At 33.1% G+C, this 17,674-nt stretch overlaps 1 protein-coding gene across 3 annotated transcripts in view; it reads right to left on the bottom strand.

Annotated features, from left to right (window-relative positions):
* The window catches only part of SEC22A (SEC22 homolog A, vesicle trafficking protein), a 73,272-nt gene that overhangs the window by 41,480 nt on the left and 14,118 nt on the right, over positions 1-17,674 (bottom strand). For all 3 annotated transcript variants that reach the window (XR_012488086.1, XM_074301407.1, XM_074301408.1), the window contains exons 3-4: positions 9,455-9,618; positions 6,537-6,731 (exon numbers count right to left, since the gene is read on the bottom strand). Coding sequence is in view for 2 of the 3 variants with exons in the window: in XM_074301407.1 (XP_074157508.1) it covers positions 6,537-6,731; positions 9,455-9,618 (359 nt within the window). In the remaining variant the exon portion in view is untranslated. The remainder of the gene's footprint in view (positions 1-6,536; positions 6,732-9,454; positions 9,619-17,674) is intronic.

The raw sequence follows: 17,674 nt of genomic DNA, 5'->3' as shown, positions 1-17,674 counted from the left end.
TCATCTTCTTGATTTCTCTGAAGCTTCTGACTTTGTGATTTCATCCTTTTTTTCCTTGATATTGTCTAACTAGATGGTACAGTGAATATAGCACGGGATTAAATCCAGTAGAAGCAAGTCACTTTTAACCTCTATTTGCCTGCATTTCCTCATCTATATAATGGGGATAGTAATAGCACTTACTTTCCAGGAATTATGATGTTAATATCTACATATTATGAAGATAAATTAGATTGAGTTCAAAGCCATCTTTAGTTGCTAGATGTGCAAAGCATTTAACCACTGATTGCCTCTGTGTTCTTGATGCAGGCATAGCCCCCTTTAAGATTCCTTGTACCTTTGATTTACAAGATCTGGTCAAAACCCCAAGGGGAGAGATCAGTATCTGAGCCAGTTTGGGCTTGTACCCAACCCCCCACACTGGATCTGAGCTGGCTTGGATAACCCAATCCCCAGCTATCTGAAAAGCCCTCCAAAAATCTGGCCTTCCAGGAATCAGCCTATAGGCTTCTTGAAGCAGATAAAAGAGCCAAGGTGGAATCATCTTTTGTCAGAGAGTTGAAAGATGCCAGCCAAGTTGCTTTGCATCAGAGACCCTCTGTCCCCACCGCTGCTGTCAGTGTGTATCTTCCTCTATCTAATGCCTTTACCTTAACCTTGCTTCCAAATCTTGCATTAACCTTTGTTTTTATTAATCTAGGTTTTTGGGTCTGTAAATTCATTTACAGGGGATTCTCGCCACCACTAGACCTGATTTAATTTTGTATCCTTGCGCCGAATCCTAAGGGGTTGCAGGGGAGCTCCATGTGACTCCCTGTACCCCAATCCTGCCACTAGACCTCAATTATTTGGTTCCCAGTTATCTCATCATGTTACCTCATCATTCTCAAGTGTGAAATGTAGATATTAACTAGCACCTACCCCCCAGGATTGTTGTGAGAATCAAATGACAATAGAAGTAAAGTGCTTAGCACAATGCCTTGTATACAGCAAGAATTATATAAATATTAGTTATATTATTAAAATATTATCATCATTATAATTATTATACCTTACTCTCCTCCATATACTCTTCCATCCAGTGATACTGGCCACCTTTGCATGCCTCACACCTGAGAGTATATATCTCTACTCTAAATATTTTCACTAACTGACTCCTTCATGCCCAGAAAAAAATCTCCCTCTTCTTCCTAAACTTAACTTTAATAGCTTCCTTTGGGCCTTGGATAAAGTGCCACTTTCTCTCTCTCTTTTTTTTTTTTTTTTTTTTTTTTTTTTGGAGGCTGGGGTTAAGTGACTTGCCCAGGGTCACACAGCTAGGAAGTGTTAAGTGTCTGAGACCAGATTTGAACTCGGGTCCTCCTGAATTCAGGGCTGGTGCTCTATCCACTGCGCCACCTAGCTGCCCCCCTAAAGTGCCACTTTCTTCAAGAAGCTTTTCCAGTTTCTGTCATCTTAGTTCTTCATCTGTAGTCCTGATACCACATCCAATTTCTCCTGTATCTACTTTGTACTATTGTACATAGTTGTTTGCAGGTTACCATTCAGGGAATGACCAAATAAAAGTTTACTCACCTCAAATGTAAATTCACCAAGGTCAATTGTTATATCTTATTCATCTAGCACAATGCCTTCCTTATACAAATATGATGTCCAATCACAAATTTTTTAATGTATGAAATAGAAACCAGAAGGAATGTCTGCAAAATCATATGGGGACACTAACAAGGGAGTGTAGCATTTTTAGAAACTAAAGAAATGGCCCCCAGGAATAAGATATGGCAGAAAGGCTCATCTCTAATCAAGCAGAGAACAAAAAGGGCTAAGAACTGACAAAATTACACTGTAAATTTAAGGTGTGAACTTCATGAAAAGAACAATAGTAAAGTGAAAGAAAAAAAAAGATGAAAATCAGAGATATAGGAGAAAAGTCAAGATTTGAAAGAAAAGGGAAAACAAAAGAAAAGAAGCTATGCTATACAGTAGAAGCTAGAAAATAAAACTTTAAACAATCACAACAGCCAGAACTCCAAGGTAAAAGTAAATTATTTCCATTTATGAGCTTTTAAATAGGAAAAATATTAAAACTCAGAGGACTATAGAGAAAAGATTATACAGTGCTGATTTTGAATTAAAACTAATTTTAAATTAATATCAAAAGAAGTTGTTCTCATAATGAATTAATAAGTAGTTCACTATTCATGAATTGCTTTTTAAGCTGCTCAATTTTTAAACAATTTTTCCAACACTGGTTATCTACCACACTGAAAGGCAGAAATCCATTTGTTAAAAGATAGAAAATTCCATTCGGGTATTTTTTTTTTCTTTTTCTAATCTCTTGTTTACCGTAATAACATGTTGTCAAATAGAAAGACAACTTGAACCAAAATGAAAATTAGAAATACAAATGTCTAAATAACCAAAATTCACCAAGAGGCAAGATTCACCGACTATATCATGTAGTTCTAAGAAGCCCAACAAGCTACCTTAACTGGTCCAGATAACTGATATAGAGGGGTAAGGTTTTCTACAGGTACACAGACATCAAAACATATCACATACCATTTAAACTGTAAAGTGAATTATTAAGTTCTTCTATTGTTTAAGTTTAGCCAATAGAACAATCCCCTTCCTATGCCGACAAGGCTCACCTATTTACCTCCCACTAAACCCCACACTTTAGACAACTAAATGACTATTCTACCTCTTCCCAAAACTTTCATCTTTATTATAAATACATGGTACATAACTTTGACTATTCAACAATCCTACTTTAATATTACAAATTCCTTCTTACTTTCCACAAGAACTGAGCCAAAGCACACAGGATTTCCCCCTTTCTCTTTCTCCTTCCTTCTTTCCTCCCTTCCTTTTTCCCTCCCTCCCTCCTTTCCTCTGTCCCTTTCTTCCCTCCTTCCCTCCCTATTATGGACTTAAGCTAGAAGCCCTTCTAATAGGAACAGGGATGAAGCAAAGATGCCCATTTTCACCACTATTATTCAATACTGTACTAGAAATGTTAATTGTAACAATAAAGGAAGAAAAATAAATGGAATAAATTAAAATAGGCAATGAGAAAACAAAAGTATCACTGCCCAACAAGGAAACAAAATGATCACTCTTTTCTTTAAAATAAGTAGCAGCTATCTAAAGCCATCAGCAAGTATTATATGTAACAGGCATAAACTAGAAGCATTCCCAATAAGATTAGGGGTGAAACAACCGTTGCCCACTATCACTATTATTATTCAATATTGAATGAGAAATTTTAATTTTTGCAATAAAAGAAGAAATAGAAATTGAAGGAATTAGAGTAGATAAAGAGGAAACAAAACTATCGCTCTTTGCAGATGATATGATGGTACACTAAAATCCTAGAGGATCCACTAAAAAACTACTAGAAACAATTAACAACTTTGGCAAAATTTCAGGATATAAAAATAAACCCACATAAATCATCAACATTTCTATTAGTTACCAACAAATCCCAGCAGCAAGAAATAGAGAGATCCCATTTTTAAATAACTATAAACAATATAAAATATTTGGGAGTCTACTTGCCATGACAAACCCAGGAACTATACAAATGCAATTACTGTGCACACACAAAAAGTTAGATGTAAACAACTGGAAAAATAGTCATTTCTCTTGGATAGGCTGAAATAATATAAAAACCTAAAACTAAAACACCTATATTTTATTATTATTTTATTATTTTATAAAGTGGTATACATACAAAACTAAGAAATAGAGTGATGGATCAGTAGACTAGGTTAGGAACACAATATAATAGTCAATGACTATATTAATCTAATGTTTGATAAACCCAAAGACTCTTTTAGGATAAGAACACACCATTTGACAAATATTCCAAGCAAAAGTGAAAAATAATATGGCAGAAACTAGGCAGTGACCAAGATCTTACCTCCTATACCAAGATAAGGTCAAAATGCATTCATGATTTACACATAAGGTGATACTATAAGCAAATTGGGGAACAAAGAATAGTCTTAATTCTCAGATCTGTGGAAAAGGGAGGGATTTGTGGACAATAAGAGCTAGAAAACACTATGAAATAAAAAGTGGATAATTTTTATTACATTAAATTACATTATTAAATAATAATTAATGTAATTATTTTTTTTCCTGAGGCAATTGGAATTGCCCAGTCACACAGTTAGAAAGTGTTAATTAAGTATCTGAGGTCAAATTTGAACTCAGGTCCTCCTGACTTCAGGGTTAGTGCTCTATCCACTGCACCAACTAGGTGCTCTAAATTATATTAAATTTAAAGTTTTGCACAAACAAAACTAATGCAACTAAGATTAAAAGGGAAGCAGAAAGCTGGGAAAGGCATAGAGAATTGACTCAAATTTGTAAAAATACAAGTCATTTCCCAACTGGTAAATGGTTAAAAATATGAATAATTTTCAGATGAAGAAATTAAAGCCATTTCTAGTCATATAAAAATGTCCTAAATCACTATTGATCAGAGAAATGCAGTTTAAGACAACTTTGAGATACTACTTCACACCTCTTAGATTGGCTAAGGTGATAGGAAATTATTTTACTTTTGTGTTGGGGGGATGTGGGAAAACTGAGACATTTAATGCATTATTGGTAAAGTTGTAAATTGATTCAATCATACTGGAGATCAATTTGCAACTAAATCATTTCTACCGTTATATTTCTGAATTTTATAAGATTCAAAAATATTTCAAAAGAGATCTGAACAAAAAGCCAAAGAAAATTTTGTCACATAAGGAATAGATGAAGAAAAAAGAGATGTTTATTCTAATTAAGAAAAGACTCAAGGGCACATAATTAACAGTACAAAGATATCTGAAGGGCTATCATATGAAAGCGGAAATGAATTTCTTTTGTAATACTCTACAAGACAACTGGGTAAAAGCTGAAATGAGATAGATTTTGGTTCAATACAAGAAAAATGTAATAATGAGACTTGTCCAATAACAAAACAGTGTATCTCATAAAAGAGACAGCTTCTGATCATTGACAACGCTCAAGCAGAAGCAATAAGAAAAGTGGTTCATACATGGACTATTACTTGGATTAAATAGAAGGAAGGAAAGGGAATGAGCATTTATGTAAAACCCACTATATGCCAGGCACTGTAGTAAATGCTTTACAAATATCATATTTGCTTTATCTGATGAAATAGCCTTTAAGTTTTTTTCTAAAAGAGTTGCTTTTTAAAAAAAATTCTCTAAAGCTAAAACATTACATTAGCATCTATTATTATAATACATTAAAAAAAAAGAGAGGAAAACACAGGACCTATGATTTCACTGGCCTGGTGAGAAAATTACCTTCACCAATACAGATTTACAACTGCTTGGCAATTTGCAGTCTTAATGGTTTTGTTTTGTTTTGTTTTGTTTTTAATTTTGTTGCCATCTTTTTTTTTTTTTTAACCTTAAATTCATTTCCCAATTCATTTCTCTTTCCTTCCTTAACTTAATCTATAAGTTATCCCTTATAACAAAGAAAGAAAAAAAGAAACATTTGGGCAAAAATCAACAAAATAACCAAGTATGATACTATAGGGAGTATTCTATACCCATAATACACTTCCTGAGTCACTGAAAAGTTTAAGTGACTTGTTACAAGGTAGTATGTTTCAGAAGTAGGATTTGAGACTTAGGTCTACCTGATCTGAAGTCAACCTTTTATCCATTACTTCATGCTGTTTTCTCATAAACAAGGATGCATAAAATTATATGCACATTTTCTCCAAAGTATAACTAAACTTTCTAAGCCTCACCTTCTACTTCTTTAAAAGTGCCCTATGCTCTCACCTTGCTAAACAATACTTAAAGCATATCTATTCACTGTCTATACTTCAGACTCTCCTAAATTTATATTTTTATTAGGCTATTCTAACCACCTGAAATACCCTCGGCATACTATTTCACAAGTCAAAATCATACCTTTTCTTCATAGTCAATGTCAAAAGCTGTTCCCTTCATTAAACCTGACTCTAAATTTTCTTTGCAATTCTCTTATGGCAGTGATCATATTCTATCTTATAGTAACATATTGCTATCTTCTTCATCACAATTAATGCCCTCCCACTAAATTGTGAATTTCTTGAAGAAAAGCATTTTATTTCATTCATCTTTGTTTCCTGACTTGCCTCAGCAAGGATGCTTCCTATGTGGCAATACACATCTATTGCTTTGAGTTTTCTCTGACAGTCAATGATCGTGCTCTAAAATCCAACTGGTAAATTACAACGGGCAACTTTAGCAATTCACATTCATCTCCACAGGTTACAAAAAGAAATCATCTGGTAGTAATTTATTAGCAAAGAGATCACTTGAAAAAATATGTTTTGAAGATAAACCCCTTGTTTTAAAGCTTTACCTAAGTTGGTACTCCAAAATACTACACTTTGTACTTTAGTATTCTTATACACCTGTTTTTAAATCATTTTTAAAAGCACTTCAATTACAGAAATGTTATCAATACAAAATGTCTAAAAAGAATGAAATAATTAAAGATTCAAAACTCACCAGAAGAAATCTTACTAGCACTTTTACATTCCACAGAAAATGAAGACGTGAATCCATTGGCTGATCCCAGTTCACACATGGACACTTGATAAGGTGGTCTCAATTTGATTTCAGTCTGCATGTCAGAAAGATTTATCTTTGTTGAAAGAGACCTGGGATTGTTATATCGCTGCTTGGTCCTCTGAATGAAGTTATCTATATAAAATGTTTAAAAAATTCCAAGATATACTTGGTAATTAAGTCATTTAAGATGTTGCAAAAACAACTGTGACATTATTAAAATGTTATATAATTTAAGTAGTAGTGATTAAAGAGAACAATAGCTTTCATCACTCTTTTTTTTATTAAAGCTTTTTGTTTTTCAAAACATATGCATGGACAGTTTTTCAACATTAGCCCTTGCAAAACCTTGTGTTCCAATTTCCCTTCCTTTCCCCAGGCCCTCCCCTAAATGGCAAGTAGTCTAATATATATTAAACATGGTAGAAATATATGTTAAATCCAATATATGCATACATCTTTATGCAATTATTGTGCTGCACAAGAAAAAAATCAAATCAAACCAGTAAAAAAAAAAAAAAAAAAAAAGAGAGAGAGAAGCAAAATAAAATGCAAGCAAACAACAAAAAAAGTAAAAATGCTATGTTGTGAATCACACTCAATTTCCATAGTCCTTTTTCTGGGTGTAGATGGCTCTCTTCATCACTGAATAATTGGAACTGGATTGAATTATCTCATTGTTGAAGAAAGCCATGGCTATCAGAATTGATCATCATATAATCTTTTTTGTTGCCATATATAATGATCTCCTGGTTCTTCTTATTTCACTTAGCATCTGTTCATTTCATCACTCTTTTAGAACTCATTTCAAATTTTAGAAAAAGTCATTATCTGATGAAATGATTAATTTGTCAATGTTTACCAACTATGGTTATGTAATTGCTTACACTATAAAATTCATTTAATATTTTAAAATAGACATCTTACATATATCATGATTTTTTTAAATCAACTATTTAAAACTAATCTATTGCTCACAAAATATTAGAATACAGATTTTTAAATTCTTCCTTTAGTACTGTCTCTAAAAAGCACATTTATAAAACTAATACACATATTAATGAAATCAATGAAAACCATTTCCTAAATATATTCTATGTGGAACTTAAGTTTTTAGTATTTGGCACTTGGATTTTAAAATATATGCTACTTCCAAGTCATTATTAATCAGAGAAATGCAAATTAAGACAACTCTGAGATACTACTACACACCTGTCAGATTGGCTAGAATGACAGGGAAAGATAATGCACAATGTTGGAGGGGATGTAGGAAAACAGGGACACTGATACATTGTTGGTGAAATTGTGAATACATCCAGCCATTCTGGAGAGCAATTTGGAACTATGCTCAAAAAGTTATCAAACTGTGCATACCCTTTGACCCAGCAGTGTTACCACTGGGCTTGTATCCCAAAGAGATCTTAAAGAAGGGAAAGGGACCTATATGTGCAAGAATGTTTGTGGCAGTCCTCTTTGTAGTGGCCAGAAACTGGAAACTAAGTGGATGCCCATCAATAGGAGAATTGCTGACTAAATTGTGGTATATGAATATTATGGAATATTATTGTTCTGTAAGAAATGACCAACAGGATGATTTCAGAAAGGCCTGGAGAGACTTACATGAACTGATACTGAGTGAAATAAGTAGGACCAAGAGATCGTTGTATATGTCAACAACAATACTATATGATGATCAATTCTGATGGACGTGGCCTTCTTCAACAATGAGATGAACCAAATCAGTTCCAATTGTGCAGTAATGAACTGAACTAGCTACACCCAGCAAAATAACTCTGGGAGATGACTATGACCCACTCACTACATGGAATTTCCAGTCCCTCTGTTTTTGTCTGCCTGCATTTTTTATTTCCTTCACAGGCTAATTGTACACTATTTCAAAGTCCGATTCTTTTTTTTACAACAAAACAACTATTTGGACATGTATACATATATTGTATTTAATTTATACTTTAACATATTTAACATGTATCGGTCAACCTGCTATCTGGGGGGGGGGAAGGAGAGGAAAAATTAGAACAAAAGTTTTGGCAATTGTCAAAGTTGTAAAATTACCCATGCATATATCTGGTAAATAAAAACTATTATTAAAAAAATAAAATAAAATATATGCTACTTAACTCAGAATTGTATGAGTAACTTTTCTCATTTACCCTATATATGAAGCAAATTAAGATGAATACTTAAACAAAAATTGGACACTCTTTAATTTGTGAATATATCACAGTCTGAAGCAATAAGAACATCCTATCCCCTTCATATTTCCCGTATACTTATCCCCTACTGAATGTTTTAATTAGACTTAATAAGACTATCATTTTTAAGTTAACTAACAAATTATTTCAGTATTTGCCAGCCCCTCTCCTCCATACATCATACTTTAAGATAACTTTGAGTTCCTAAAGGTCTTGACTGAAGAGTATAAGCTATGGCCAGTTCTATATCCTATCCATCTGGAAAAGCTTTGAGGTCAGGCCCAATAACAATCAATTGCTACTGCCCAAGAACCCAACTAAATTAAAATTAATTAAAAAGGCTATCATGAGAAAGCTGGCCAATGAGGTAATGACAATTTTTTAAACTATAGCAATTCATGAAAACTATACGTGAAGAGTAGAGGGGTTGCTGATTAACTCTTTGTGACAGAAGTACTGGGACCAATGAAACCTTGGCTCTTTTCAAATATTTTATTTATGTCAAATTATTATACTTTATATAGAGGCAAGTGGACAATCTCTGGATTTGTTAGTTTTTAAGAATTAGATGAGAAATTCTGTATGATCACCTAACTGGTAGCAAAATGTAGTTTAAAAAAAAAAAAAAAACTATCAGGCACTTACCAAATTCAATGAAACAGTATGGTCTGACGGCTGTATTTGTTTTCATCATGTTGTAAGTACTGATGAATTCCTTCTGAAGCTCATCCAGGAAAGAGAAAGCCAAGACATTTGGATAATTTTCGGTGCACAGCATCATATAACTCACTCCCAGTGAGCTAATAAAACTACAGTTTAAAAAAAAATGGTTTTAAAATTTCAAATTAAATCCTAATAATTTGCTCCTCACAAGAATAGTTCCAGCCAAGCAAGTAACTGTCACAATGGTCATGAAGACAGCACTATTTATTATACAATTCTGGAAAAAAATTTCAAGAGACAAAAACATAATTCTGCTTTAACCTATGTCTTTAAACCAACAGAATACCAGTGAAAAGAAAAGGAAGATGAGAAAAAAACCTATATCTTATAGTTTTAATTATATAACTCACTCTGGTAAGAGATAAAGATAAACTCTTTAAACTCTTTAATTTATAATTATTTTTATGGAAATTCTGATATGCTAACAATTTACTCTGCCTTGGTAAAGAATGCATACTGAACATAAGTTATTTTTTCTTGAGTCATTCTTAGGAATATCAATTACAAATATGTGTGATGGTAAAGGAGATGGGCTATACTTAGATTATTTTTTTTCCCCCCAAGGTAATTGGGATTAAGTGATTTGCTCAGGGTCACACAGTGAGGAAGTGTTAATTAAGGGTCTGAGGCTAGACTTGAACTGGGGTCCTCCTTACTCCAGTGTTGGTGCTCTAGAAAAAAGTTCCTCTTTGGATCTCACCATTTGGTCATTTTTCTTTCTCATAAAATTGGAAAGTTGTGTAGCTACATCATCTCTAGGACAATGTGATATGGCTGACTTTCTACAAAATTTATTATAGAATAGCTAAAGTGATCTTTTAGCATAAGAGTTTTCCTGCCTTCCAAAAAAGCTTTTTAGGTCTTATCATTAATGTTTGGCTCATCAGAATAGAAACATTTTCCATGAATTCTGTATCACCAATACACCTTTCTATCTCAAATGGATTAAATCCATTGATGGCATGTAGAGAGGCAGGCTCCCTCATAAGAAACATTGGCAAATATACTACAATTTTCATAGCCTCTTTAATGTTTGACTTTACAGGCACAAACACAAAAAATGTAAGTATATCTTAGGCTCATAGGAGGATTTGGCAATGAAAGTCCTCTCTGCCTAAATGATGGATTGACTTTCTCATGAAATCTCTTTTTAATAACATTTCATATTCTGATCAACACCTAGTTCTAGAGCTTAGATCAATAAGTTAACACTGAAGGTGAGGGGGAGAGGAAGAGAATCATAGTAAAAATATAACCAGACTAATCCTTCTTCATTTGAGGTTGATAACTAACAATAACGCAGCTCTGCTGCCCTATGGTAAACTATGTTTCTGAAATGTTCTTTCACTGCTGGTAAGAAAATATGACAGAACCAATCAGGAGGAAAAACTATGCATGTATTAGCTCTGTAAGCCACTGGTAAACAGGTGACACTTTTGAAAGCTCTAGGACAATTCAATTTCAAATCACTAAAGCTTTTATATTTGGGGCAGCTGCAGCATATGCACATTGATGCATCATTGTTCTTACTCTGCACTAAGGGACATCACCCAAAGAAATCAGTTTTATTACATTATAAAACTATTCTCATATAGACTATATTCAAAATTTAGTTCTCTGAAAATAACAAAATTGTTCTGCAGTTTAATGATTTATTGACTTTTTTTTTTAACCAGATGCAACTAAATTTCTAACACTAACTCATTCAAAAACCATTCAAAAAATCCAGACAACTAAGGTAACTGTTAGAACTCATTAAAAAAATCATCTGGATTTCAAATAACGGTACCTATTTTCATGGAAAATCACTCACAAAATAGAATTGAGGTGTTCTAACTTGGTAATAACAATTCCCATTGATATAATGCTTTAATGTTCAAAAGGCAGTTTTCTCAAACTATGTGGTTAAGTGTGATGCTACTCCCCCAAAATCAATTTAAATTACTTTTAATGACAAAAACCTTGACCACTTCATTTTTTTTGAACTGCAATGTCATAAGCATGGCTAACCCCAATATTGTACTGATCCATCAAAATATTCTTATTTGCATGCCATTTTCAGATTTTATTTTTTTGTTAAGGTTAGTATCAACTTAACACTTTTATTCTTTATTTTTCACTAGAAAAAAATTGTAATCTGTACTATTGGATGGTTTTTACAATAAACACGATGCTCTGTTCAGCTACTGGCATGGCTTGCTAACAATAGAGAACACCTCACAAAAGCCACTATACTGTAATGGGTACCATGACTTTGGTATCATACTATCTTATAAAATATTTCCCTTCATGGGAATTAGGTTTGATTTTTTTTAACAGTACAATAAGCATCTTGAAAGCAAGGAATATTTAATTTATCTCTCTTTCTCTCCCTGCCATCCTCTCCCCACGCACATATATAATTATGTATACTCAATGGTGGGGGCAGGGAGAGATCAGGTTGTAATAGTAGCAGATCAGAAATTTCAGTATAACTTATACTCTTAGAGAGCTATCTGGGGTAATAAATTCAGTGACTCTCACATGGTTAAATCTTCCTAACTCCAAGGCTGACTATTATAATAGTTTCTTCTTACCATATATATTAGGTACTTAGTAAACTTGGTTCAATTGGACATTGTAATGTGAGAGACAAGCATAGTGTACCTAATAAACATGAAAAATACTGACTGAATGACTGAAATGAATACAAGTCACTTTGCCCTATCACTAAATATCTACTAAAATTATCGTATTATTCTAGCAATTGTGCTTTCATTGTAAAACTTTGAAACAGAAACAATCTCTAGAGCCACCACTGTTTTGGTTTCTTATCCTCACACTGAATATCCCAAAATGTTCTGCTCTCCTCCCCCCCAGCTAATTCCTTTCTCTATCATCACAATCTCAAATCACACTTCTTTTCTTTTTTCCCTTTGTTATCCCTTGAGCTGTTTGACTTTGATGACTAACTAAAGAGCCACCTTCCATCAAAAGAACCTCACTTTTGAACAATGAACAAATTTCTTTCATCAGATTCAGTTCTTCTCATCATACTCTGTAAAGGGCTGAAACTCTTGAGTCAATGCACTGAGGTTGGAAAATGGGGCACTTGAGGCTATTACCAATTGGGCAATATTCTATAAGAATATGCTTGGAAAATGGCCCTTCCCACTATCCTGTGCTGGCCCAATCATTTGGTGTATACAAAGAATTGTGGGAGGGACTAGGAGGTGGAGGGAGAATAGTCAGGGTCAGTTCTGTGAGAGAGACGAGGTGAGGTCACAGAGATTCTACGCATCCACTCACTTTACTTCTACCAATAAAGACCAAGAATAAAGACTTTTGCTCATCCTGACTCTGGCTGATTCTAAGGTATCCAGGGTGTTAATGAGGCTGCCACAATATTCCATGATACAGAAATGTCCATAACAAAAAAACAAAAAAAAAAAAAAAATTTCCATACTCTACCTCTTGATTCAAGGCTGTTATAGACAGCTAACTGCTAGACATGAGTAATCATCAAGTGAGCTATTACTACACCATTTGTTCTAGATCTTTCATTAAACACACAATGTTCTGCAAAAGTCACAAAATTGCAAAGTAACTGGTTTGTACTTTAAATAAGTTACATTTTTGGACAAGCATAAAACAAAACCTTTTATGTTTACCAAACTTTACATAAAGTATCTCTAATTACCCAGGTTTACTAATAAAATCCCAGGATACTACAGATGACACCTCCCACTAATGTCATCATTTTTAAAAATTCACTTAACATCTAGTACATGCAAAATATTGTAACAAGTGCCACAGGATACAAAAGTATAATAAGCTACATTTCCTACCCACAAAGAGTTCACACTTTAACTTGTAAACAACATAAGCACACATAAATTTTATTAAGTGAATAAGACAGCAACATGTAATTGTATTTAATACTGATACAAAATGGGAAGGTACAGCCTAATAAGATGACATATAATTTTGCCTTCTGAAATAATGCACAAAACTGATGGAAATGCTTGTATTTTGGTGCTGACAGGTTCTAATATCAGTAGGAACACACATAGCACTTTTGACACAAATGGTAAATAAAACAAGTTAAAATCAGTAAGTGCAGAAACCTGTGCTTTGTAAACCTCAAAAAGTACCTTATACCTATTAGTCTACTTCATTTCCATGATCTCAAATTAAAATGAACATAATCAGATTTTATATTAGAATAGTGAGTATAAATTATTAGTGTACTGTTATTATCACTATTATTATTACTATTATTACTGTTTAAAATTTCCACAATTAATACAGGCAAAACAACACTGTATAATAAGCAGGACACAAACATTAAATTTAAAGTCTTAAAAGGTAAATTCTTGACAGCTAATGCTAAATAGAGGTGAAAAGTAAATTAACATATGTCACAATGAATAATTCAAGAAAGGCACATTTAATGTCACCCCTGTTCAAACAAATATTATTAACCATCTATTATATGTAAGGCACTGCTCTCCTTCTGACCTTTACAAATGATACCAACAAGAAACAAAATGCACACTTGTCTCTTGTTGGAAATATCAAGTGAACAAATGACCAAAGACAAGAAGTTGGGGGAAATGTGAGATCTGGGCAACACTAAACTAGAAAACCAGTTACCAAATAATCAAGAGTTGATGACACCTGCCTAATTCTTTTTGGGTGATTATACTGGGACATCAAGTCACAAGTGGTTGTGCCAAAGCTACCATTTTAAAACCACAAATAATGCAGCAAAATATAATTAAAATGTTACCATAGCTAGGTAATACAAAGATGGAGCACTGAGTCAGAAAACAGGACTGTATGAAGTAAAATCTGGTCTCAAGAAACTTACTAGCTGGGGAAGCCTGGACAAATCACTTGTTAGCCTCAGTTTCCTCAATGATAAAATGAAGATAATAACAGCATTTACCTAGAAGGGATGTTAGGAAGATCAAACGAGATATTTGCAAAAAAGCTTAGCAAATGTTTGGCACATAGTAGGTGCTATATAAATGCTTACTCCCTACTCTTCTCCTTTCCTCTTCTATTTGCATATAATTTCCTCAATATTTTCTCTCTAAAGCAATAAACTACTTCAGCTTATAAAATTACTTCAAGTTCTATTCTGCCTCCAAAATTCACAACCTATATTGCCTTTGAAAGTCTCATACTCATTTTTTAAAATACACAGATTCTTCAATACAACAGCAGCAAAAACTCTTATTCCCTCAAATCCCTCTAGAAATGTCGTTGTAAAAAAGTTAATGTTTGAAAGATAAAGGGATGATCTGTAGCATGGCATAGAGAAGGCAGTGCTGGAGTCAAGAAGTTGGGGTTTGAATATTCTTTCTAACACTTGTTATATGATTGTGGTCAGATTTTTTAACTTGAGTGTTTCCTCACTTCCAAAAATTGACAATTTTACATATAATACTTTATTTCACAAGGTTGCTCTGAAATTCAAATGAGAAAATTTATATATGGCATTTTGCAAATTTTAAAATGTTACTATAAATACCTGCAATAGCTATTATCATTTGTAAAGCCAAAAAAACTAATATTTAGGATGCTAGCAGTACAGTATCTTGTTCAAAGTAGAAAACTATATACCAGAATTATTTTTCTTAATTCACTTCTCAAAATCTGGGAGGGATAAATGAATGAGGAAAAATACAAGTAAAACAATAATTCTCACAAGGAACCAACAAAGCACAAAACAGTGATGTAAAAGTAAAAAGTGTTAGTATTAGCACAAATTGTCACTGAAAAGCAAAAATGAAAAGGTGGGGCTTTTTTGTTGTTGTTGATTTCTAAAAAAGAAATATCTTAAAATTTTAGGATAAATCAAAAAATTATATAATGTCATCTACAATGCAACATAGGACAGACCGTGTTCCACAGTGACACAATAAAAATATACTTTTCCAGTTTAAAAATTCAGGCAAATCCTCATCTCCCCCCTTAATTAGGTAAATGGAACATAATTAGAATGCTAGAGAAGACAAAAAAAAAAAATAGCCATCTGCTTCTTTCATGTATGCAGCCTACCTTCTATTCTAAGTTCCCTTCCTTACTTTTTCTTTCTCCTGAAGAACTCACCCAAAGTTATTCAGCTCATAGAATAGGAAGAGGAATGTTCATGAGTTCCATAATAGAAAGGCAAAGAATGTGAGGCATTTTGTGAGTATAATGATTTTTATAAGTAGGTCAAAAACCAAATCACAAGAACAATAAAAATTTAAAATAATGATTCAACATACTAAATACATGGAAAGCAACTTGAGTAATCATTGGAGGAATATTTATATTTATACTCCAGAACACATATTAGCAAAGAGAAAGAGTGGCAAAAGAACTGAGCATGACAAATAAATCTTGAGATCAAAAGATTGATGATACTACATATCTCCTAACTCATGATGGAGAGAAAATGGATTAGTTAGAATGAAATATTTTCAAATACAGCCAATATGTTAAATGAGAAAATTAGTTGAGATGAAATATAAGTTATTTATATATTTAAGAAGTGCAAAGGGTCACTTCTTAAATATCAAAAATTATCAAATGGCTTTAAAACCAAAATTATAACAAAACCTTGGTTACACAGAATTATAGGAGAACAAGCCTTTCTGGATATCTCAATTTATAAGCTTAAATGAGATCTTATCCTTTTAATCAGTGAGCTTTCAAAGTCTAAGGAAGGGTAGATTGCCACCACCTCTGCTGCTATTGTAATCGCTTCCACTCACTTTCTTCTGTCTCACATTCCTTATTTCTACCTATAACTTCTCCAGGTCTGCCTTCAAAGGTGACCTTCAAAGATATTCCAGAAATATCACTAGTAAAATAAAGTTTTCTCTCTTGTTGGTAAATAGATTAATCACACTCTGGTAGGATAATGAACAGTACTCAAGAACTATTTCCTTTCTACTCAAAGATTCTTTTTTTTGTCACCAAAGGTAATTCTTTCTTCTTACTTACATGTTTTAAGTACCAAGAATTAAGGTTTTGAGCCTAGATGTTAATGTCCTCCAATTCAAGAAATATACTAAATAAATGAAAGGGTTGAAAACTAATTAGGACTTTTAAATATTTGGGGGGAAGATAATTCTCATTAGTATTTCCTTTACATAAACAATGAAATTAAAATCTTCCTGATAATACCATCTCAACAATACTAAGAATTAAAAATAAATTTCCCTTTTTATAGGAGATAGCAGCAAAATTTAAAGCAGTATAATTCTCTTTGTTATAAGGGAAGATTTGTTTTGAGGAGGGAGTAAATGGGAAATTATAGAAATATATTTTTAAAAACCATCAATAAAACATTCTAAAAGATCTAGAGGAGTAATTAGTAAATTTCATGGGGCAGGCCCAAGTTGGTTAATAAATAATAGGAAAAACCAGACACCTGAGATAAAATACCTATTTTGCTTCCAGTCAGCACCTACCATACTGAGGGAAATACAGGGCTACCATGAAATAAATTCAGTATGGGTTTGAGAATATGGGTATTTTACCAACCAATAGAATGGGACTAAACACCCTGTCACCTACATTTCCTATTTCCTCTACATCCCACTCCTGCCCTCAAGCCTGGGAACTTTAATATTTATGTTCATATATCCTCAAACATCAAAGCCTCCCAATCCAATTGTCTTCAACTCCCAGGGCCTTCATCTTTTACTCTACTTCATTCTTAGGTGTCCCACATCACACAACTGTGCTACTTCCTTGATCTCAAATTCAAAATCAGATATCCTTCCTTATTTCCTTTTACACTTATAACTCATTTTCCCCAAGACCTCTTGTCTTTTTATTCTCTCTTCTTCCAATAAATGGTCTCACATTTCTCTCTTAGCAGTCAATTCTGCACTTTATCAGTTCAAAACTATAATATCCTCCACCCTTGGAGTCATACATATTATTTTTTAATACTCAGCTCTAGTAAATAGATTGGGTAGAAATCCCTCACCAATTGCCTTTTTTTCTCCACTGCTGAATGTCAATTAGAATAAACCACACAACCATGTTTCTTAGATTCACTACAAAATCATCTTAATCTCACTTGTATTCTCCCTGCTATGCAACATCCTTGTACTCTTCCAAAATTATTTGAAGTGACTGTTATCCTAACTGAAG

The sequence above is a fragment of the Sminthopsis crassicaudata genome, chromosome 3 (genome assembly GCF_048593235.1).
Source record: "Sminthopsis crassicaudata isolate SCR6 chromosome 3, ASM4859323v1, whole genome shotgun sequence".
NCBI lineage: Eukaryota > Metazoa > Chordata > Mammalia > Dasyuromorphia > Dasyuridae > Sminthopsis > Sminthopsis crassicaudata.
The sequence above is the reverse complement of the archived record's forward strand: the minus strand, read 5'-3'. Positions and strand labels throughout refer to the sequence as shown.